The sequence below is a fragment of the Sycon ciliatum genome, chromosome 1 (genome assembly GCF_964019385.1).
Source record: "Sycon ciliatum chromosome 1, ocSycCili1.1, whole genome shotgun sequence".
NCBI lineage: Eukaryota > Metazoa > Porifera > Calcarea > Leucosolenida > Sycettidae > Sycon > Sycon ciliatum.
In genome coordinates this window covers 78,947,262-78,969,425 of record NC_088643.1, presented here as the reverse complement: position 1 = coordinate 78,969,425, position 22,164 = coordinate 78,947,262, and the positions used below count along the sequence as shown (strand labels likewise).

Here is a 22,164-nt window from a genome sequence, read left to right as displayed (position 1 = left end):
CACACACACACACACACACACACGCACCCATGCACCAGACGCGAGCACACAGCCAAAAGGCCAACGCACAACACACCCCTAGCACATCGAACAGATCCGTGACATAAGGCAAACTGGCATTTCTGGGCCCATGCAGCATCACTCTTGGCGTTATGCTTGCCTGTGTGAGAGAGGCTGTTGTGCCCAGGGAATGTGGTAGTGCAATGCCATGCACCAGGTACTGTATTGTACTGAGTCAGTAGCCTGTAGGACGTAGGTCATGAAGTGCCGGGATGGGCTATCATCAGGCGCGTAGCACCGCTGTTGGAGGTGGTCCGGCCGGAGGGGGGGGGGGGGGGGGGGGGGGGGTGCGGGGATGTCCAACTGGGAAATTGAATTCAAATTTTTGAAATTAGGGTGCAAAATCCTGCATTCTGGGCACTTTGGGCATTTAAAAAAAAAAAAGTGGTCCGGCCGGGCCGGCTGCTATGCCCCTGATCATGAAGCCAGACCACAGGCAGGGGAGATGCAATGCACACACTATGCTACAAATCCACCGGAGCTCCTGTAGTGTAGGAGGCTCTACATGAGACTGAAAAAAACCCCAGCTAGGTCACAGCTCTCTGACTCATGCCTTCAATCCCAGCCCCAATCCCGTACAATATGTCACTGACAAATACATAACCATGCAACAAAGGAGTACTGTGTACTGAAAACTGATTCAGGGATACACCACATTTTGTGTTGGAGCAGGGGTTTGAGATAACCAAGTTCAGGAAAAGAAATGGAGAAAAAAAAGAAGAAGCAAAAAAACAAAAAACAAAACAGAAAACTCCGGTATGGTTTATAATAATGTGGTCAATAGATAAATATGTGGGGGGAGGGGAAATCTTGACTGGGACGGCAAGGCATAATAACAACACCAAAAAGGATAACCTCCGCACAAACAAACACTCAAGAATCATAACCAGGTCCTACTCCAAGCACTGTTAGTTCAGCTCAGCAAACAGCACGCAAACACACCACAGACATACACCAAACACACAACAGACACGCACACCAAACACTCACACACACACGCACCCATGCACCAAACACGAGCACACAGCCAAAAGGCCAACGCACAACACACCCCTAGCACATCGAACATCAAGATAAGCGGCTGTTTGTATGAGCAACACCCCATGCAATTGCATTGTAGTGCGAGAAAGTTAGTCTATCGACTTCTGCTCCTAGAACGAGAGTAGGGACTACGACTGCGACTATAACTTCTGCTTCGGCTGCGGCTAACGCTTCTACTTCTGCTTCTGGACTCGGAGCGTGAGCGGCTTCGGTGGCTACTGGAGAAGAAGGAGCAGAGTCACAAATACATGTACGACAACAATGAGGAGCAATAAAAGCGGGTTGAGAGTCACGAGGCAAGGGCGAATAGGTTTGAATCAGTTGAGTTGTGGGCAAGGCAAATTGCACACAGGGTAGGAATTCAAAACGCCCGAATGCCCCCCTCCCCCCCCCGCCAGTGACTCGGCTGCTTTGCCGTGATCACGAGCTACAACATGCGTCTACATCTAGTCGCCTTCTTCTGAATGCTGGGGTACAGTGGAGATTGAATATAACGACCTTGCATATAACGACAGATTGAGTTTAGCGACACAATTCTGTTGCCCAAGTCGTTTAGCAAGTCCTTTGCGTACATTTTAGATCCGGTACAACAACCGCGAAAATGACGACAGATCGGATTTAGTGATAAATTTTTGGTGCCCGAAGAAAAATGCATCGAGTATAACGACTTTCCCCATACATAGGCTGCAATTTCGCTATCAGGCGGACTGCATGGAATAGGTCTGTGTGAGACTGTGTCACATAATCTCACATGCGAGGATCTCCAGGCCAAGCGTGTTGTACACTGTGCCCTGTACTGCAGAGCCGAAGTACGATGTACATGTACACACCGTAAGGACACATACATGTACATCTGAAATCCGTATGAATTGTGCACATGCGCATCTGCAATAAATTCCTGGCGTTTTGATATGCATATTGCATACTAACATCACTTTTTTGGTTAGATCCTGACCAAATTTGGTAGTAGGTGCTGTAGACTATTGACTGTACAGTGCTAACTTCTAAGTGCCAATCTTGAACCCCGAATAAAGTGACATTTTGTTCTCTCCCGAAGGAGTGTCGTTGTATCCAATCTCCACTGTAACTAGTGTATAACGAGCAACTGATGGCAGGCAACGGAGACCTGTGGCCTGTCGGAGCTGACATTTAGCATTTTCAGTGTAAAACAAACACACGCAGCGTTCTCCCAACCATTCATGTCGAAGATATACGAGCAGTGGCGTGCACCGACTCTTGAAAGGGGGGTTTCTAGAGTTGGTAAACAAACTTCTGGAGACCCACTGTATAATTATGTATTTGTGCACATGCGCATCCCCCGAACATCCCGTCGGAGATAACGGCGAAGGCTAGGGAGGAGGCTGGGGGGGGGGGGGGGGGGGGGGAGCTCAAGATCAGGGTTGCAGGGCACCAATGAACACCGGTGCTGATGAGATGCAGGGCTCTTCCGACTGCTATCATCAGATCATGCCGGCACAAACGCGTCTGAGAGGGCACCAGGTACAGGGGTAGAAAGGACAGAAATAAGAGTAATGAGGAATGGAGGGCTAGGGAGGGGACGATGTTACATGGAAATGTTGGTACATGTACATGTATAACCGGTAGGAGGATAAAACGGGTACGGGTTACCTTTTACATACCAGCACTTCAAAAAGTATTTGCAAAGAGGGTGCAAAACTCAATGTACTCATATACATATACATGTTTGTCATATTGAACCCGTAAAAGTTTGATAGGCCTAGCCGCCCAGGCTACATGTATACAGTCTATAAGTATAACACTATGTCTGGTACTTCACTAGTCCACTCCATGCAGGCATGTTTGTTACATCAAAACACTGCTTACATTCGACGTATCTTTCTTTCTGTTATGACGAAATTTTCGGCATGTATTGGCAATGTTCCACATGATTTCAATAAAGAGCTATGGACCTTGCTTCGATGGAAGGTCGCGGGAGAAAAGCGAAGCCCCGCGTCCTTGAGTCGCGGCCGGAGCAGCGCTTCGTTCTGAAGCAGCGCAAGTGGATCAGGGACGCACATTTTTACGTCTTCCAGTCGACAACGTTTTTTACGAACATCTCTGCTGCGCACATGAGCGAGAACGAAAGGCTATCATCTTGATTTGAGTCAACAGTTTGGAAGGAGATATCGTCAATTATATCCTTGAACTGACTTGCATCGCGCGTGCTTGACTCAAATTTCGAGACAAGACGGATTTCTTGAATGTCATCGCCAATCCAGGAGCGAACCAGAGCTAGAGATCGATCTCTAGATCGATCTCTCTGTGGCTACTCTCCACTGAAGAAAGAGAGAATAATGTATTTTGAACTGCATGCAAAGCAACTCTCTCTCTCACTTCGAAATAAGGACATAGTCACTGTACTGTAAACTGCCCGTCGATCGACGTGGATGCACGATAAGCAATCCAATAGGCACGCTTTTCCTTTGGCAAGATTGCCCGAAAAAAGGTGGTTTCCAGACACCAAAAAACTCATACGGTGCACGTGCCTGACGAGTGGTGTATTATATTGGCAGGAGTCCGGTAGTTGAGCACCGGTACATGGCCAGGAACAACAAACACACCCACAGCAACAACAGTGTAACTTAAGCATAAAACTATAAAGTATCCGAAGAGCACATGCCATCAGCTACAAAGTACTCTTTTCGAGGACCTGGATAGCACATGCCATACCAGTCAGTTGACCTCTTGGCTATAAAGTACATGTACAGGTATTACGGCCCCTGGAAGTGCATGTACGCTACATTGTGAAGTTTTACTGTGTCCAGCAGGTCAGTCACTCACTGTCTTCTCTTCTTCTTCTTGTGGCTGCTGCTTCTCCTCGGTGACCTAGATCTGGAGCGAGAGCGTGATCGCGATCGTGAAGACCGCGTCATGTTGAGATCTGCTTCCTGCAAAGAGAGCACGGACACAAGAACAGCAAAAGAAACCGCGCGGAAGGTGAATGAGATCAGCAAAGCCGGAAGCCGGAGCACGGAGTGCAATGTTAAATTGCAACCTGCATGAACACCTGCATGTTTAGCAGCTACTCATCTGGGACAAGAATCTTGCTGCAGACTGTACAGCCCTTAAGCACGTTATACAGATGTACAAAGTTCTGTACTAGGACCGTAGGTGTGTACATAAGTACCCGGTTGGGTGTTCATTGTGTGCTATGCATGCGCAGTTAACTAATTTTAGCCTAATTAATGGCAAACAATTGCTTTTCCAGCTTCTTCACTTTGGTTAGATTAATGACTAGCTACATCCTTGTCAGAAAAAAAGTTTTCGTATAAAATGCCTTCAGGGCCCATTTCTTAGTGGAAATAGCAGTGAACACAACAGGGTCCTGCACATTCAACACCCAAACGGGTCTACGGGATTCTACGAGATTCTACGGGATTTCGTGCATCTGTACAACGTGCATAAGGCTTATTCAGATGATGATCCCAGATCTGGCCACAGTGTAATGTGCCGAGTACCGCTAACAAAGTGTTGCTTTCATTGCTGTCCTCTGTAAAAAAATTCTGATGTCAGAGCAAGGAACGAAAAGCATTGCTAGTGCAATGGAGCTGTGAATGGAACTGCGTGGGACACTCATACGAGGTCATTTGCTATTTTTGGACACTCAAATTAAATAGCACCCCATTATGTTGGTTTGTAAGATAAATAAAATTTCTTTCTTGCTTTTCTACTGGCACACTTATGCTTTACCACCACCACACACACCTGAAGGCATAGAGTTGAAGCATGCGGCCACAACTTGACCTGATTGAAGGTGTCTTTTTCTACTGCTTTTTCAATGCGAGCAATTATTGGACAACTAAATTAAATAGCATCTAGCAGCAGTCTGCAATGGTGTGAACAAGTAAAACTTGCACAGGACATGAAAATGGGGTAAGGCTATGCCTATGAGACCGGCTGATATGAGTTCTAATGACAGGCCGTTCATAGCAAGCTTTTCAAGGCTTTTAAATGTGACACAATTTAAAGGGTCACTCAAGGGTTTTCATGTACGTCATATTCAAGAACAGAGGAGAGCACTCCAGTGTGGCCCATCTCCTTCTCATATTTCGCAAAGAGTGGAGGGCTAGCGCCGTAACTAGCCGCTGCGTCCTTCTTGGTTAGGAAGTGTTCACTGGTGCCAGGTGAGTGGAACGCTCGCACTGCTAAAAGAGATTTCTCCTGACCAGAACCCCTCCACAAACGCACCGGTTGAGAAGGCAAGGAGACTCTTCCAGGCGGATTCGAGCTGGAAGACGTAGTCCCTGGAGTTGATGGAAGGGATACAACATCCCCCATGTCGACATTCTCTCCGTTATGCGACGTAGAGTCAACGGAATCCTCAATCATTTATTATTTAATCAAAATTTTCAAAATTACTCATTGCATTACCTAAGAATAATAAAGAAAACGCCCAGAAAGAAACGGCCTTCACCGCTAAAAATTGGCACGAAGAAACTTGAGGACCACACGAAGACACTCTTGTCAAAGATTTGTCCACCAAGGAAAGGACAACGACTCAGGAGGACTCTACTTCCATATTTAACTGATTTGTCCAAAAATTGCGACATGTCCAAAAATTGCGAATCACCTCGTACTACTTACCTCATACAGTCGGATCTTCTTTCCACTCAGCTCTGTCTTATCGAGCTTGTGGAGAGCTGATTTCATGTCAGAATATGTGGCAAACTCCACGAGTCTAGACACAGAAGGAATTCAGATGACAGAACAAGCCGTCACGGCACGTACAGCCACGACAATCAGACTAAACCTAGCAACATGGCGGACAATTAGAAAACCTAGTAACATTGTTTTGTATACAAGTTGACTGTCAATACTCAATAGGCAGATTGCCACAACGTCAAGTGACCTACGTGTACTAGAAAGCACATCCATCATCTCCAAGAGGAACACAAGCTAGATAGCGAGGAGCAGGGAGTGAAGTAGACACAGTGAACCCTGTCTAAGACGACCACTCAAGTGACATTCAAAACGTGGTATCCTTATCCAGGGTCATTTGACTGGAAATAGCATCCCTTGGTCCTGGTTGCAGTGGTTTGCTGGGACAGGTGGTCGCCTTTAGTTTTACTGTACCAAAAAAACTCACCCTTCTCCATCGCGTTTATTGTGAGCGTCAGCAAATGTAACTTCTCCTACCGATCGCATAAAGTCTTTCAAATCCTGTAAACAGTCAACAGAGAAGGGAGGAGAGCCAGGCAACACAATGAACAGAACAACACACGGTCAGCAATCATACAAGTGTAGATCGAAGGCAGAAGATCTTTCACAACTATTCAAGGATGGTACAGCAGCAATGTTCGAAAAAATGCCTTTGGCTACAAAGGACAGCAGCACGCTATATCATAGTACAGGATATGCTCATACGACGAAGATAATCCGGAACGAGGCACATGTTCTGTGACGTGTCTTCTCCAATGAAATTGACAAGTCAGTAGGGTGCTGTGCAAGCCTGCAACAAATTCAATGAATCACTGTGCCTGTGTGGTGGTACACACCTATGTCATCTATACTGTATGATAGCAATTATATGTAGCAGCAGCAGCAGCAGGTACACCAAATGCACAAGACTATTTAGCTGGCTAGCTGTGACAACATCGTACATACCATGTCGCTAACCGACTACCCAGTATGAACCTTATACGGTGTACATTATAATCGCGAGAGAGGAGACACAGTGCACCGCCCAGAGAGTACAAAGAGAGCAATTGCACAGTAAATCACCCGGTCTCCATTTCACGGTCACAGCACGGAAAGCGGTTCGCTGGGGTCATGCCGGATTGCCGATAAAGCCTCTCTTCTACAGCATAGTAAGCAACGGCTAGAATGTACCACGGAGTTTCCACAATCCACATGCATTCGGTTGCAACTCAAGCCACCTGGCCTGGCTTGGAGAATGTTTGGCAGGGTAAAGTCATGCTAGTTCGTTTTCAAATCCCACACGTTTTTTAGGCAGAAAACAGAAGCCTCGGATGCAGATCTCGGAGAAAATGGCAAAATTCCTAGACAGCAGAAGTGCATCAGTATAGCCCGCCCGGCGAGTAAGTAATCAGGTGAGATTAGCTGATGGGAACACAGAATACACACAATCATAGTACGGCAAACACACACAACAAGAGCAGCGCATGCGATATCCCTCGCCACACACATGTCCAGACTGGACCAATTGGCTAGGTGCGCAGCCTCATAAACACCATAGCAACTTATTTAAAAGTAGCCAACTGCTAGTTTGGAGTATTGATCGCATCAATTCTGAGGACACCTCCGCAAGTTTTCCCAACAATCAAAAATTCTGGCACACGCTTATTATTTTTTACACATGGCCCTTAGCAAAAGGCGGCTAGATTGATTATGGCAGAATATCTGCTTTATTTCACACAAGAATGAAGATGCAAGAAAGCACAGCTCTCGTACTACACGACTATTTGTCTGGTTTTTAAGTCATCAGGAGCTGCTGACGACCACAATGGCCATGGGTCTGATGTGCAGACAAGTGGTCTGGGACTATGGCACTCCGCATCAGAATTCACATGCTGTGTGAGTGAGATTAGCCTATTGTGTAGTACAGCACCAATGCAGTTTCAGGGCGCCGGGCACGCATGCAAGTACAGGAGCTCAGTGTAGTAACAAAGAGTTTCATTGGGAAACGCTGTAGATCCATTTCATCGCTTTTCGCATAATGGCCAAAAAGCGATTGTGTAGTTTGTATCCAAACCCAAATTTGGCCGACAGTTTAGAATTGGTTCTAGTCAGATTTTGAATGTGAAATTTTGCCTGAAGGTGCTCTTGGACCTTTTGATTGGGTTGATCTCAAAATCTCAAATTTGGCGCTAATAGGCCATTCACACGACGTGCAAACACTTGCACACGTGTGATCAAGATAACACTGGCAAACCGTGATCCAGTTCACACGGTGCCGGACAAACGTTGCACGTGTGTCCAAGTTTATCGTATGCGAGTAAACATCCTTGGAGACGATACGATAACAGTGAGTTTGCACGTCGTGTGAATGGCCTATTACCGCGTTTCGCAATCAAGCTCTTCAGGTTGTTTTCCAACTCATGAGCCACAACACGTAGTCATCGTGTGCACACGTTCAACCATCATTCGTGACGGGATCAAAGGTCACATGGCTTTCAACGTGGAAACAGGTTCAAGAAACAAAATCAAGTTGTTTGTTCATGTGCAGGGAGCGAGGGAAAGGGACACAGTGTATTCAGAGCGGAGGGCAAAAGCCTTGGTCTGGATGCAGAAGGTGCATTGCTTATATTTGTTGGGAAAAGCTAGTGAAACCCTTTCAGGGTCACAGAGCTTCAACAGCCTATGAAGAAAATGGCGTTGTACGGACCAAATTGTTTCAGCCCTGTGTATTTGATATTAGGGGGCTTTGGAGGATTTTCCGCACGTTGTGCACTTGTACAAGCGCAAACTGAGAGGAGTCGAGGGCGCATGCACTTCACTATGGCGTGATGTTTAATAAATTAATACTGTTATTGCCCCCAACTACATACCCTCTTTCCATCCAGATGGACATGCCATGTATTGTATGTATTGTATTGTGAACAGGCCTTGCATAATTCTCCATGGAGCTATCTTCTTTGACCAACATGCAGTAGCAGAAACAACCACAACCACAACAACAACACCCACAACCACAAGAGCACCAGCAGCAGCAGCAGCAACAACAACAGCAGCAACACAAGCATGCACACAATAAGAACACCCAGCGGTCGAGTACATTTCTCTTACCTGCCAGCTAATGCGAGACGAGAGATTCTCCACTACGACGCGGAATCCGGTTCTTTGAGTGGCCACACCACCGCCGGGCCCGTGCCTGTGTGAGTACATGTATGTGTGTGTGTGTGTGTGTGTGTGTGTGTGTGTGTGTGTGTGTGTGTGTGTGTGCAGGCAAGCAGGATTGGATCGGATTGATTATATTTATAGCGGTGACTGTAACAGACATCCAGGTCTAGGATAGAAGCAAGTGGCACCACTTTAAAAACAGTGTTAACAATCTACTCGCTACTGGCCCACTCGCAGTGCACAGGAGAATTTGCAACACAGCAGCTTGCTGCTCTAGAGAGAGGAAGAGTTGAAAGTAGCTGTTTCAGCCAGGGTGGCTAACCGTTGACCAGGAGTCATCACTTTCACAAGTTTTCAGTGACCATATTGCCTTACCCTGAGAAGCCACCGCGTCCACCACGTCCTCCTCCGTAGCCATAGTCACCACCACCGCCACCACCACGGTAACCACCGCCACCACCGTAGCCACCACCTCGGTTGAAACCACCGCCGCCGCCATTGTAACCCCCACCGCCGCCACCACCATGGCCGAAGCCACCGCCTCGTCCTCCACCACCGCCGCCGCCACCTCGGTTATACCCGGGACCACGAGAGAATTGGACAGTTACACTGCACAAACCAAAAGAAAGCACGCACAAAGTATAGTCTAGAGGTTACGCAAATGATGTCATGGTGATGAAGCAGCGGATTCACTTCTGGGCGCTACGTATACAGGGTGAGTCGGCCGATCTGCATGCGGGAGCTAAGCATACAGCGTGAGTCGGCGGTTTCGTCTGAGCATGTGCGTCGCTGTGCCGTGGCCTTGTTACTCCATACAAGGCATCTCAAAATGACCATGTAACCGGCGCATAGCCTCTACAGAGATAAGATCATCCATGCATTGCCATTAGTGCAACGCTTTCTTGTAGCATAAGATATTAGCACTGGAATTGGCAGTATGGCAGTGCTAGAGGCCTACCAAATCAGCATACCGCTATCTCAAATATCACAGCACACAAATGCATGGCTACAAGAACCAACACAGCAGGGGGTGTAAATGACAATCTGTCACCAACCTAAAGCCAAGGTACAGTTTTCCTTTGCTTCTTTTCCTACATTTAGGCTATGAATCTAAAATCTGCTGGAGCAAAGCTGAGTAGCATAATGAATACTCTCCTAGTCCACTCACGTTTGGCCCATCAATGTTGTCTGATTCAGGTCGTGCACTGCGTCCTCTGCATCGTGTACGTCTTCAAATTCCTGCACACAATACCAGTACAGCAGACATACAGTGGTCTGAGCTATAGGCGATTCACACCATGCGTAAACTTGCGCGTATAGAGCTATATTCACTCAATCTGCGGTAGCTATATCCACTCATGCGAGGAAAGCGCTGGCAAAATACTAGTACTTTGCACTCGGACATGAGCCTTGTGCTCACGTTTGTGCTTTGCGCAAATACCACCAGCAAAAGTACATGAGCACGCTGGATTGAGGCTGTGAATACACTGACGCGGTAGGTATTTGCAAAGTGTGGTGAACATGTGAATCCACTAGGCCGCTCGTGCACCTCTACACAAACGGGCTATAGTGCATTTACACGCCGTGCGAATTGCCTACTTAGTAGGCTATTACTAGGCCTCATACATTACGCTGCCCTGGTGAGTTGCAGGAATGGTGGCCACACATATGCCAGCACCTTACCCTGGTACCTTACACAGCCATTGCACCACCACCACCACCAGCAGCAGCAGGAACAGCACCAGTCAGATGCCGATCCCATTTTAGTCTTACGATCAGGTCAGGTATCGACAAAGAACTTTCCCAAAAGTCACTGATAAGTTCCGGGAGGCAATTGTTAGGTGGAGAGCCAGAAACGGGACAGAAGTTTAATGTTTCATTGCCCGAGAGAGAGAGAGAGAGAGAGAGAGAGAGAGAGAGAGAGAGAGAGAGAGAGAGAGAGAGAGAGAGAGAGAGAGAGAGAGAGAGAGAACACTGTAATCCCATTGGACGGTTCTAAAAAGACTGACCTATGCAGATTCCATTCCATTTCAATGATTACTTTGCTCAGTTCAACTAGCCCCAACACATTGGAAAGCATGGGCAGCGGTACATGCCTTGTTCTATTATGGTGTATAGTTATAGCCAGCAACATATCAACCGTCTATTTATATACTGTAAAACATTGGTATTTTTGTGTGAGTGTGGGTGTGATTCGGAGTGTGAGCTTGTGTGAGTGTTGATGCAAGTGTGAGTATGACTATGAGTGCGTGTCTCAGTGTTTTGGCATGTGCATGGGTATCTGTGTGTGTGTGTGTGTGTGTGTGTGTGTGTGTGTGTGTGTGTGTGTGTGTGTGTGTGTGTGTGTGTGTGTGTCCTCAATCCTGATGATGGCTCCTGGCCGAATATTTGATTTGAGATAATTATTGTAATTTGCAGCGAAGAGACCACTTGAGTTGCAGATGGCGTGTGTAAGGTTTTTCGAAGTGGCTGCAGTGGTGCTTGCGCACACTAAGACATGTAATTTTAGGTGTACTAAAATTTCGGTGCCGGGGACTTGCCAGGTTTCAGGTGTAATGTTGGATTAGGTGACCAGCATTCCCTTCACACATAGTGCATACTGGTACTCAAGTGCCTTTTAGATGTACATGTAATCTAAATTTAGGTGCCTGGTTTCTTTACCGAAATCACCGAAATAATAATGGAAGTAATATTATTAGTTCCGAAAACACACCGAAAATAACGTGACAGGCTTGATTTTTTGTTGGATGACTCCAAAACTAGTGACGATCAAGATTGAAGACAACAATACGAGTAACAGTAACAATTTGGACAGCAGCACATGTTGGCACTGGTTATTGCCTGATTTTCCAGGAATGATTGGTCCGAGGATGTCGGATTGAATGAATGAATGACATAAAATGAATCCCAAAAGAAACCACACGACCATCGGAATACGATCTACAAAGTGCAAATGTACACGTGGAAGAAAAAAAGAATGAAAGGAACAGACTACTCACTGCGAAGCCGAAGCCATTCTTCAAGGTAATTTCACGAATACGACCAAATCCCTTGAAAAATTTCTCCACCTCCCTCTCGGTAGCGTCGTAATTAATATTTCCAATGTAAACTCTCGTCGACGACATTCTGCCGCTGCTGAGCACTCTTTAGGCTTCCGCGTAACTAGTTCTGCACAGCATGCAGCGTATCACTAAGGGGAAATACTGGCCAAAGAAGAGAAGGAACAAAGAATCTAAAATACCCAAGGAAGGACTCGTACAGTAACCACCAAACTCCTTTCTTTACGCTTTTCACACCACAATCCGGAAGAATGCTTGCGGCGCAGCAGCTCACAGGAGTACATAAACCCAGCCTTTTTAGTATTTCCTGGTGGCCACTAGTACTGGCCAGGTGATCATGGTGATGTGCAGCTAGCAAGTGTAGCCCAAATTATTAAAATTTTTAGTTTTGCTCGGGGCGCTTCGATATTTTGCGGCAAAATTTTGTTAAATGTTTGCTCCATTTTGCTCCTGTTTTGTGGCAAAAATGGCTTCGATCGAATGAACGATCTACTTCTGGAGAAACCGATCTTCTACTACATGTACACTGTACTCTCACAGTCATTTTCATATTATTTATTATGACTTGTAGTTACCGAAGAAGAAGATCTACTTCAAGTACATGTATGTACTTTGGTACATGGTGGAAGTGGATGATGCCTCTGTGCCCCCCCCCCCCCGGCCCCCTTGGCTGGAACCCTGCATACCATACATATAGCAACAAAACAACAGCCACTTATATTATAGATATCCATGGACGTCCGGACGTGCATGCACACCAAGACCAAACTGAAAGACAAGCACAAAACGAAAATTAATAATGCGATAATAAAAATTAGAATCACCGCCAGACGTACAAGAAACAAAATCAAACGGTCTGTGCACTCTGTGAAGATATACGAGCTAAGTTCATGATGCTTCCTGCTACCGCTACGAAAGAGATTTTCTAGGGCGAGGGAGGGAGGGAGGCAGGGGAGAGAGAGAGAGAGAAAGAGACGCGTATGCCCTACCTGGCACTTCTATCTAGAAAAGAATTGAGTGCAATACATGCACCATGAAAATCTGAGCTATTCCAGATTTCTGGCTGGGGATATTCCGGTGTGAAGCCCGATTATAGACTCTAGGAGATGCGTTGGGACACATCAACACAACTCTACTCTAAAAAATGTCTATACTGTAAGAGAACTATTCAATACAACACATTCGTCAAATACCTGATGCTCATACAACATGGCAGTTGGCTGGGTGTGTTTCGTGACTGTCAAGGCTGGAGATATAGATTTTAACGGGGAACGATAAAACTGCAGGCGTTACGAAAAGCCATGTGTATGTCTAGAGAAAACTATATTTTATAAAAGACTGATGTGACGGTCAACCAGGTCCATTGCATCGACCATTCTCTCAATTGCTTGTCAAATCTCAGATGCGGGAGCAGGGGTGTTCAAACTGATGGGAGACATCCACTGACCCTCAGCCTTACTCTTCACTGCATGTATTCGCAAGGCGTTCGCGCAGGCTGTGTATCTGCTCAACAATGCCGGCCGGACAATCCTTGCCAAGCTGGCCCTCGAGGAAAGACCTGATGGCCTCTTCTTCCTTCAGCCAAAGCTTGTGATCGACATTGAGCAGGCGATCCATATCCACACTGGGTGAGAGATCGTTAGATCGAATGCCAGAATTGGTTGGCAGCATACCTATGGGAGAGGCACGGGCCACACTGCTGTCGCCGTTCAGACGCTTGAAGATCCATTCCAGAATGCGAGCGTTCTCGCCGAAGCCGGGCCAGAGGAACTCGTTCTGCTCACCGCGCAAGAACCAGTTGACATGGAAGATGCTGGGCATCTTGCGACCAGGCTTCTCCAGGTTCAGCCAGTGCTGCAGGTACTCGCCAAAGTTGTAGCCAAAGAACGGCCGCATGGCAAACGGGTCGTGGCGCAGCTTTTCCGTCACATCAGCGGCGGCCTTAGTCGTTTCAGAGCGCATGGCACTGCCCAGGAAGACACCGTGTGGCCAGTTGAAGGACTCGAAGACCAGCGGGATCGTGTCTGGACGGCGACCGCCAAAGATGATTGCGTCAATGGGCACGCCCTCAGCACTGTTGTACAGTGGGTCAACAACCGGGCACTCAGACAGCGGTGTGCAGAAGCGAGAGTTTGGATGAGCAGCAGTAATCACCTCTCCATCCATGGTACACATGCCCGGTTTCCAGTGGGGAATTCCCCGCCAGGAGATGACCTTGGTGTTGTTAAGGTCATAGGTAGGGTCCATGCCTTCCCAATAGACATCACCTCTCTCGGTGTAGGCCACGTTGGTGAAGATTGTGTTGCGGTGCACCATCTCCATGGCGTTCGGGTTCGTTTTGAGGGATGTGCCCGGAGCAACGCCGAAGAAGCCATTTTCTGGGTTGATTGCACGCAGGCGTCCTTCATTGTCAAACTTCAGCCAGGCAATGTCATCGCCCACACACTTCACATCCCACCCTGGCAGCGACGGCTCCATCATAGCCAGATTCGTCTTACCGCAGGCACTTGGGAAAGCAGCGGCCACGTAGCGTACGTCTCCTTCTGGGTTCTGTACACGCATGATCTGCAGAGGAATAACCAGTTCACAAAGCAACACAATACAAAGAGGATTGAGAGCAGGCACACATGTACCGTAGTGTCTTGTATTAAAACCTGTCTCATTTAGAAGCCTGGTTTTAGTGTTGACATAAATAGAAATCTGCCTTGTATAGAAGCCTCCAAAATTTCCTCCAAAAGGTCATATAAGCCGCGGCTTTCATACACAACGTTACGGGTATAGCAAGTAACACGGACAAGCAAAGTGTCTCATACCTGCTTGTTATGGTTGCTGTTTGGAAAGTTGAACGCCCTTGGTAGACTACAAAATGCACATTTCAAGTGAACAATAGGCAGAAACAACATACCAACATATGCTCTGCGAGCCAGCCTTCTTCCTTGCCGATCCAGGATGCAATGCGCAGCGCAAAGCACTTTTTGCCGAGAAGGGAATTTCCGCCGTAACCACTCCCGTAGGAGACAATCTCGCGCCGCATCGGGTAGTGTGCAATGAGTACGCGCTCGGGATCGCACGGCCACGTCGGCAGGCGCATCTTGGCCTTCTGCACCTCAGCGGGGTCGGCTGGGTCAGGACGGCCGACAGTGTGCATGCATCGTACGAACTCCGTCGGCTCCGCACCCGTGTTCAGGGTCTTGATGACGGGCGTGCCAATGCGGGTCATAACCCGCATGCTGGCGACAACGTAGGGTGAATCGGTCAACTGAATGCCAATCTTGGCTAGAGGAGATCCAACAGGTCCCATGCTGAATGGTATGATGTACATGACACGACCTGCAGTGAATAACACACAGTACAACGAAGACAAGAACAAATGGTTAAAAGAAATCAAGAGGCGGGATAAAACAGTTAAAGGGGAAGTTAAGGCAAAATTTAAAATTTCACCAGTTGTAGTCTTCGGGGTGCTGAGTCGAATGGTCTTGGTCCGAGAAAGCTGAGACGCTCCCTTCCTACTTGAATCCCAATCGAACTCGCGCACTTCCACCGAAACTGGGTGACTGCGCCCTACGAGATGGGGATTTGTATGCAAAATGTCATTAAAAGCGCCATTTCGTTCTTATAAAAGCACGGATGACCGCGATTGGCCCATATGTTGTAGTCTTTTGGACGCTGAGTCGACTGGTTTTGGTCCGAAAAGGCTGCGATGCAGCGTTCCTCCTTTATTCCCAATCGAACATGGTTGAAGAAGCGGTCACGTGCTCCTGGGTGCCAAAATCACCTGGTCACCACACCAGCAGGCGACAACTTTCACACCAAGGTTCAACTCGAGTGACAGGACTGCACCCAAAAAAGGTCAAAACAGGCTGTAAGTTGTACCCTGCAGGCACGGTGACCAGGTGACTGGTGTACGCAGGAGCACGTGACCGCTTGTTCAACCATGTTCGATTGGGAATTAGGGGCGAACGCTGCATCGCAGCCTTTTCGGACCAAAACCAGTCGACTCAGCGTCCAAAAGACTACAACATATGGGCCAATCGCGGTCATCCGTGCTTTTATATGAATGAAATGGCGCTTTTAGTGACATTTTGCATACAATTCCCCATCTCGTAGGGCGCAGTCACCCAGTTTCGGTGGAAGTGCGCGAGTTCGATTGGGATTCAAGTAGGAAGGGAGCGTCTCAGCTTTCTCGGACCAAGACCATTCGACTCAGCACCCCGAAGACTACAACTGGTGAAATTTTAATTTTTGCCTTAACTTCCCCTTTAATGGACACACAGGTATAGTTAGAGGGGAAGTTTACAAAGGGAAGTACCGTTGATCCGCCCCTGCGCCATGTCGCTTCCCAGCTGGTTTTTCGGCAGGGGGCGGGAATTAGATCAAGTCGGTCAAGTGCAGTACGATGTACAACAAAGCAGAAGATCAGACCTGGGATGGTGGATTGTGCACATTTTCATCCTGCAATCGCACGTATCGTGTCCAGCTCTACATTCGTCGGTTCAACATCGTATTTCGTTGTATACGCCGATGTCGCTTGACAAGCAGAAATTCGACAGGGGGCGGATCAACGGTACTTTGCGGTAAGTTCTCAGAAAGGAACTTCGGCCTATGAATTGTTGCACTTGACATGATATTACATTCTTAGCTTGTACATCACTGGTACATGCGCCACCAATAGTAGGGGTTGTCAGAAAAGGTTGATATCCTTTCCGAATGTACATCATACAAGTTGATATCCCCCCATTCCACATGCTGAAATGTTTACAGACAAAGTAATATCGGGTACATGAGTTTTGTGTGTTTAGATTTACCAGTATGTTTATGGGGGGGGGGGGGGGGGGTGTTGCATGTGACATGACTTGTAGTCCATTTCTTGCAGCATCAAAATTCCTGCTGGGAGTTTCAGGCAAAAGTGGGTTAGTTAGCAGAGGGGGGATAGCAAAGAATTATGTCAACACTGTGAACATCAGCTATTTTGCTTGAGGCAAGTCAGACCTCAGCAGGTTCATTGTGCGATTCCCAGAGGCATAGGATTCCAAATTAGAATTGGAGATTAACGTTTGGGATGTACAGATCGGAGCCTGTGATAATCTGGCTAGACGGCGCCAAATCAACAAATGCTGTTTCTACGTTGTGCAATAGCAGCAACATTGTGACAGCTATGTTGTAGTCAGAGGCTGCCATTGTTTCAGCCTCTAGTCTCAGATAGGCCTGTGAACAGCTTTGGTCCTTTCCCAACAGCTAGTACAAAGTCCCTGTCAAGGACCCAGCACTGGATATGACAGGTAAGCTAACCACAATCGTTGCATGCTTACTCATGATTAACACCTCTGACTGGGTGACACAAAGTTTGCCAAAACCACACATCGGCCCACTTTTCTTCCCCAAATTGCAGATAAATGAGCAATGACTAGGAACATATCTCAATAGAAGACTGTTTTTAGACAGCAATAACATACCTTTCATGCATCTAGGAAGACGGTCTTTCATTTGAGCATCCATTTGCTCCTCCGACATCCATTTCCCCAGCATGTTCGGGGTGCCAGGATGCCTTGCGCCCTCGGCAACAACCTGCTCTTCCTTTGGTGTGCATATCAATGTCTTGCTCTCCAGGCGAGCTACATCTGTCGGGTCTGTGCGCACAGACCAACTGGACACACACACACACACGCACGCACGCACGCACATGTGCACACACATGATCATTAGGACAAACAAGCAACACCAAGACCTAGCATGCATTGTTAGGTTCAGCAACTATAATGACTTGTAGCTTTCGTCTCTGTGGACAGATGGGCAGGAGGAGACCAACACAAGTACATAATACTAGTAGTAACAAGTACATTGTATGTCACTTGCATGCCATCATGCTCATCCATGCCCATAAGTAACAAAAATGATTATGGCACTTGCTGCATGCCTATGCAAGCAAGTAATACATGTAGTTCGTTATGGAACTGCATCCCAAAACGGCAAAAGGCACTGCTGTGACTGGGCAGTGGGCAGGTCTAGAAAGAACAGCACAGGTACAGTACAATGGCAGTGCCATGTAGTACTTGTTGGGAGAGGAGTGAAGTCACTACAACCCAGTAGTACGGGTGACTTCCTCGAAACACACAGAACAAATGAAATGAGGATGAGGGCACGGGTACATTCCGAGTCCTCGATTTCGGTCAAACGGGCTCCACATTTCAGGCAACAGCTAGCTTGCAAACACAAGTCGCATGATGCGGGGTTATTCATCAGTATGCACTTCATTAGTGATCGAGCCATTGTTTGGTTGACGGGCGCAACACTGGACAAATCGTTCGAGGCACTTCGTTCGATATGGGGCACGCCAAAGTCGAGTTTGCGCTGCGTGGGAGTTAGTGCAGACCAGGCAGTACTCGACTCCGGCTCCTGGTCACTGGCTGGTGTGCAGACAACGAAGTGTCACCTCAAACTAAGCACTGGAACATGGAATTGGAAGTAAAGTGTTTTTTGTTTTGTACGCGCACTCGTGAAATCGTGACGTAACGCCTCCGACCAACCTCCGACACACCTCCACGGACATCCGTGCGTAGACTACGGCCGGGCCATGCGCGAAAGAGATCTCGGAGGAGCAACATGACAGGCATGTGACATACGAGCATGCAGGGAAGACAGGAAAGAAACGAGCAGGACCTACATAACAACATCGCCATCGGTCTCGCACAGCATCCAAGAAGACATGGTCACACAGTACAACACTGTACTTCTGCAGATTTCAAAGCTGCCAAACGACTCTGCATCTGACGAAGAAAGCGGAGGGGGGGGGGGGGGGGGCACAGCAGGAGCCATTTGGTAAAATACTAAACTGATTGTCACTCACCAGTTGGTGTACTCCTTGCTGGTCAGAGGACGCACCATACCGGACTCCCTCATCAGTTCGCACAGCTTCTTGTTTTCCTCGTCACTGCCATCGCACAAATGCAAACGAGACGGACTGCACGTTCGAACGTACTGCTCAAGGAAGTCGGACACGGCCGCATTCAGCAGGGAGAAATCTCCCTTGCCCTCAACGCTGATGCTCTTGTCCTTGCTTGTCCACATGGCGACGAGAGACGGAAATCAGGATGCCGAGCGTGAACCAATCTACAATCACGCTGCTCTGCTTCCGTTTCACTGCCACAAATTACTGCTTCCTGCCTGGCCAGCACTCAAAGTCAAACCACTGCCGCTTTCACTACACTGTCTGCTCAACTGAGCTTGGTCAGGTCAAAGAACTCCACAACTTTTTTTGGGGATTGCATGCGTGCCTTGGCAAATTTGGCACAGACAGCAGAGACTGCGAAAGAGCATGCACCAGCTTATACGGGACGATTATCCATACGGTTCAGGTTCAGGCCTACGTCAGACCCACGCGGGAGGTGAACTCCACGTCGTTGACCTACTTGCAACAGCACCACGAGACGAAAAAGGAGTTTACAGGACAAATATGAGAAGAAGTTTCCCTTCAAGAGGTTCTTCTGGGGAACACGTACTGATATGATCCAGACGATGATGAGTTTGATAATGCAAGACTGCAGTGTCCGCGCTGTATTTATTGCACTTCATAACCGTGACAGATGCAGCTCGCAGGGTGAGTGATGAGTCTCGCGTGCAGTACCTAGCAAGTGGGCAAGCCTGAAGCTTCGAAGATGCATTAGCCGCCTACGCTAGCCCTAACGAAGTATTACAATGTAGTTGGCTGTCGCAGGCTGTGTAGTTCTGCAACTCGAGGCCTGGCTGGTGTCAGTCATCCGCCTCCAGCGAGTGCCAGTATATGCAGTAGGTCATTAGTGGTTCTAGCGAGAACTTTCAGTTGTATTCAAGACAACTTGAGTATGTACTAGTATTTCACGTGCCTAGTAGAAAGTGAGGTCAAACGAGCACGAAGAATGGCCCGTCACTCGCCAGTCATTCAGACCCTGCTGTCAGTGGCTTGGCTCACAACAATGCCGGATATGTGAGTCATTGAATTGTTTGTGAGAGTCATGCATGTGCTATACTCGTAGTGCATTGCAGTGCGCGTGATGAATGGACAGTCAGCGACTGCTCTGCTATAGCGCTAGTGTCTTCCCTCACACTGCACCTCTTCTACTCCGTAGATGTCCACCACCGGGTCCGGGTCCGGCAGCGCTGACACAGCTCAGCGCGAATGCTGGGCTGAATTAAATTTTCAAGGAGTGCATTCCAGTCGTTTTCATCATGACTGAAAAAGACTACTGTAGTAATCATCTAGCTACTGTACATGTAACTAATAATTTTCTCCAGCATCACCATGATCCCTAGCTTACACAGTAAGCTAGCGGTGTACTGTAGATCTACAATGAAAGGAAGGCTATGATCTAGTACATGTAGTGGTAATGCCTACTGTACTAATGGAGTATCCACAAAGTACATGTAAGCACACTACTATGACTGTACTTCGTCTTTTTATGATGATGACAGCATAATGGCAAGGAGGACACCCTGCATTGAAATTTGAAAACAGTATTCCTGACTGTGATGCCGTCATCACGATAAGCCAACTGCAGTTGTTGCAAGTGAAACCCAGAGCTATGCACACTTTCAGCACTGCAAACCTACTAATGTTTTGATTAGAGCGCCTAACCTCCTGCACTCCTGCAAATGCACAGCAGTCCGGATTTCAGTAATATCATGTACAATGGCAGAACTGAGGTTACGTTTGTGTATACACAGTACATGTACTAGTAGTATACAGTACACATGCAGATGTGCACTCAAACCGTACCCTGATCTGGACTCCACTTTTCCCGATTGTTCAAAAACCTGGACGGTCTCTGGGTCATGTGGCATACCCATGAAGACTAGTACTGGTAGCTTGAAGTATTTGACTCTATAGTCACTATAGTGTGTTATTTTTAAAAAGCAGTCCCCGCTTCCCAGTCACAAACCCAGTTGGGTCCTACATAGCCCTGGCAAGGACAGTTTGAAAGCAGTAACGTTACTTCATATGACTACATGTATAATTATAGTATACAGGCTTTATAGCAAACTGCCAGAATCCTCTGCCTACAGTGCATTTCAAAACTATAGACGCGTAGGGTTTTTGAAATATTTCAAATTTGGCTGGAACTTTTTGAGAATAGTTTTCGGAATATTGCTCAGGATCGCTCCACAATTACTCTCATAATAGTTTCTAAAGGATTGGATAACAGACGCCCAATTTGGAAAAATTTATGCACAAAGTGATCACAGATTTTATGTGGTATAGATTCTGGCATAACGGTTTTTGCCTAGGTACGCGTCTATAGTTTTGAAATGGACTGTAGAACAATACAACTGTCACCTCATGATAATTATTACCTACAGACATGTCATGTCCTGTAGGCAATAATTATCATGAGGTGACAGTACAAGTGATATGCACCGCAGCTACTGTACCTATAGATGTAATTATAACTGTAACACTACTTCAGTAGTATGTGCTACGCATCACACAAATTATAATTGAATGCATGCTGGTGCTCAAGGGTACCGGGTGCGAACAGTCCTCACACTCAAATATGTGGGTGAGACTTGCCTGAGTGAAAAGCCGCCATCATCGGCGTGACTTGCCCGGCAGTGGGTATGCAGAACAGACAACGTTTGAACTTTGAAGCATACAATGTAGGTACAGTGTATATCAGAGCACCGGAAAGAAATTTTGTTTCGGACCGAAATCACAAAAGCAGATATCCTGAAACCTGAACTGGGCAATGTGAGGAGAAATTAGTCAGTTGTATCAGCAAGGAACATCCTCCACAACCCACAGTAGGCCACACTACAAAGCACTGAACATTGCAAACACATCGAGATGTTCTCTGATAACTTGAGTTACACTCATCATAGCCTTCAACTCACCATACCATTAATTTTATTACTATTTTTGTTGTGTGCAATGCCCCCCCCCCCCCAGCCCTTGGCGGATAATGCCGGCAGAAAAATTGGCAGAATTGGATCATTTTCTGGTATGTTTCATGCATGTTTGGCATGTGGATAAAGAAATCGAGCCGAATTCAAGGAAGTGCCAGCCATAAGGCTTGCATGGTTCTGCCAATTTCACTGCTTTGGAGCAGAATCTGACGAGCATCATCCTCTAAGGGCTATTACTAGCTAGTATTAGCGCATTACATGCAGTTGCAGTCATGCACATGTACAATTATGTACACAATTCATACATGTA

General features: G+C 47.2%; 2 protein-coding genes across 3 annotated transcripts; both read right to left on the bottom strand.

Moving 5' to 3' along the window:
• Positions 1-679: 679 nt before the first annotated feature.
• On the bottom strand, positions 680-12,336 carry LOC135805676 (serine/arginine-rich splicing factor 6-like). 2 transcript variants are annotated; one of them, XM_065319759.1, is made up of 8 exons: positions 11,922-12,336; positions 10,091-10,161; positions 9,298-9,531; positions 8,869-8,953; positions 6,209-6,282; positions 5,707-5,800; positions 3,904-4,010; positions 680-1,316 (listed from the first exon to the last, which is right to left on the bottom strand). In XM_065319759.1, exons 1-8 carry the CDS (start codon positions 12,045-12,047, stop codon positions 1,196-1,198), a joined length of 912 nt encoding a protein of 303 aa, XP_065175831.1. In that variant the 5' UTR covers positions 12,048-12,336; the 3' UTR covers positions 680-1,195. The 2 variants fall into 2 exon arrangements, with proteins under 2 accessions (XP_065175831.1, XP_065175830.1); XM_065319758.1 differs by having other exon boundaries at positions 680-1,319; positions 11,922-12,333.
• Positions 12,337-12,756: 420 nt separating this feature from the next.
• LOC135805674 (phosphoenolpyruvate carboxykinase, cytosolic [GTP]-like) lies at positions 12,757-19,514 on the bottom strand. Its single transcript, XM_065319753.1, has 4 exons — positions 18,826-19,514; positions 17,435-17,625; positions 14,887-15,311; positions 12,757-14,546 (listed from the first exon to the last, which is right to left on the bottom strand). Exons 1-4 carry the CDS (start codon positions 19,044-19,046, stop codon positions 13,437-13,439), a joined length of 1,947 nt encoding a protein of 648 aa, XP_065175825.1. The 5' UTR covers positions 19,047-19,514; the 3' UTR covers positions 12,757-13,436.
• Between the last annotated feature and the right edge of the window lie 2,650 nt (positions 19,515-22,164).

What these genes read in the sequence shown, in the direction of transcription:
- LOC135805676 (XM_065319758.1), bottom strand. Translation starts at nt 12,047, where the DNA reads ATGTCGTCGACGAGAGTTTACATTGGAAATATTAATTACGACGCTACC. An exon ending in AGAATGGCTTCGGCTTCGCA is followed by an intron (nt 10,162 to 11,921) that starts GTGAGTAGTCTG and finishes TATTGTGTGCAG; the next exon opens with GAATTTGAAGACGTACACGA. An exon ending in AATAAACGCGATGGAGAAGG is followed by an intron (nt 5,801 to 6,208) that starts GTGAGTTTTTTT and finishes TTCTGTGTCTAG; the next exon opens with ACTCGTGGAGTTTGCCACAT.
- LOC135805674 (XM_065319753.1), bottom strand. Translation starts at nt 19,046, where the DNA reads ATGTGGACAAGCAAGGACAAGAGCATCAGCGTTGAGGGCAAGGGAGAT. An exon ending in TCTTCCTAGATGCATGAAAG is followed by an intron (nt 15,312 to 17,434) that starts GTATGTTATTGC and finishes TATTCACTGCAG; the next exon opens with GTCGTGTCATGTACATCATA. An exon ending in GGCTCGCAGAGCATATGTTG is followed by an intron (nt 14,547 to 14,886) that starts GTATGTTGTTTC and finishes ATTCCTCTGCAG; the next exon opens with ATCATGCGTGTACAGAACCC.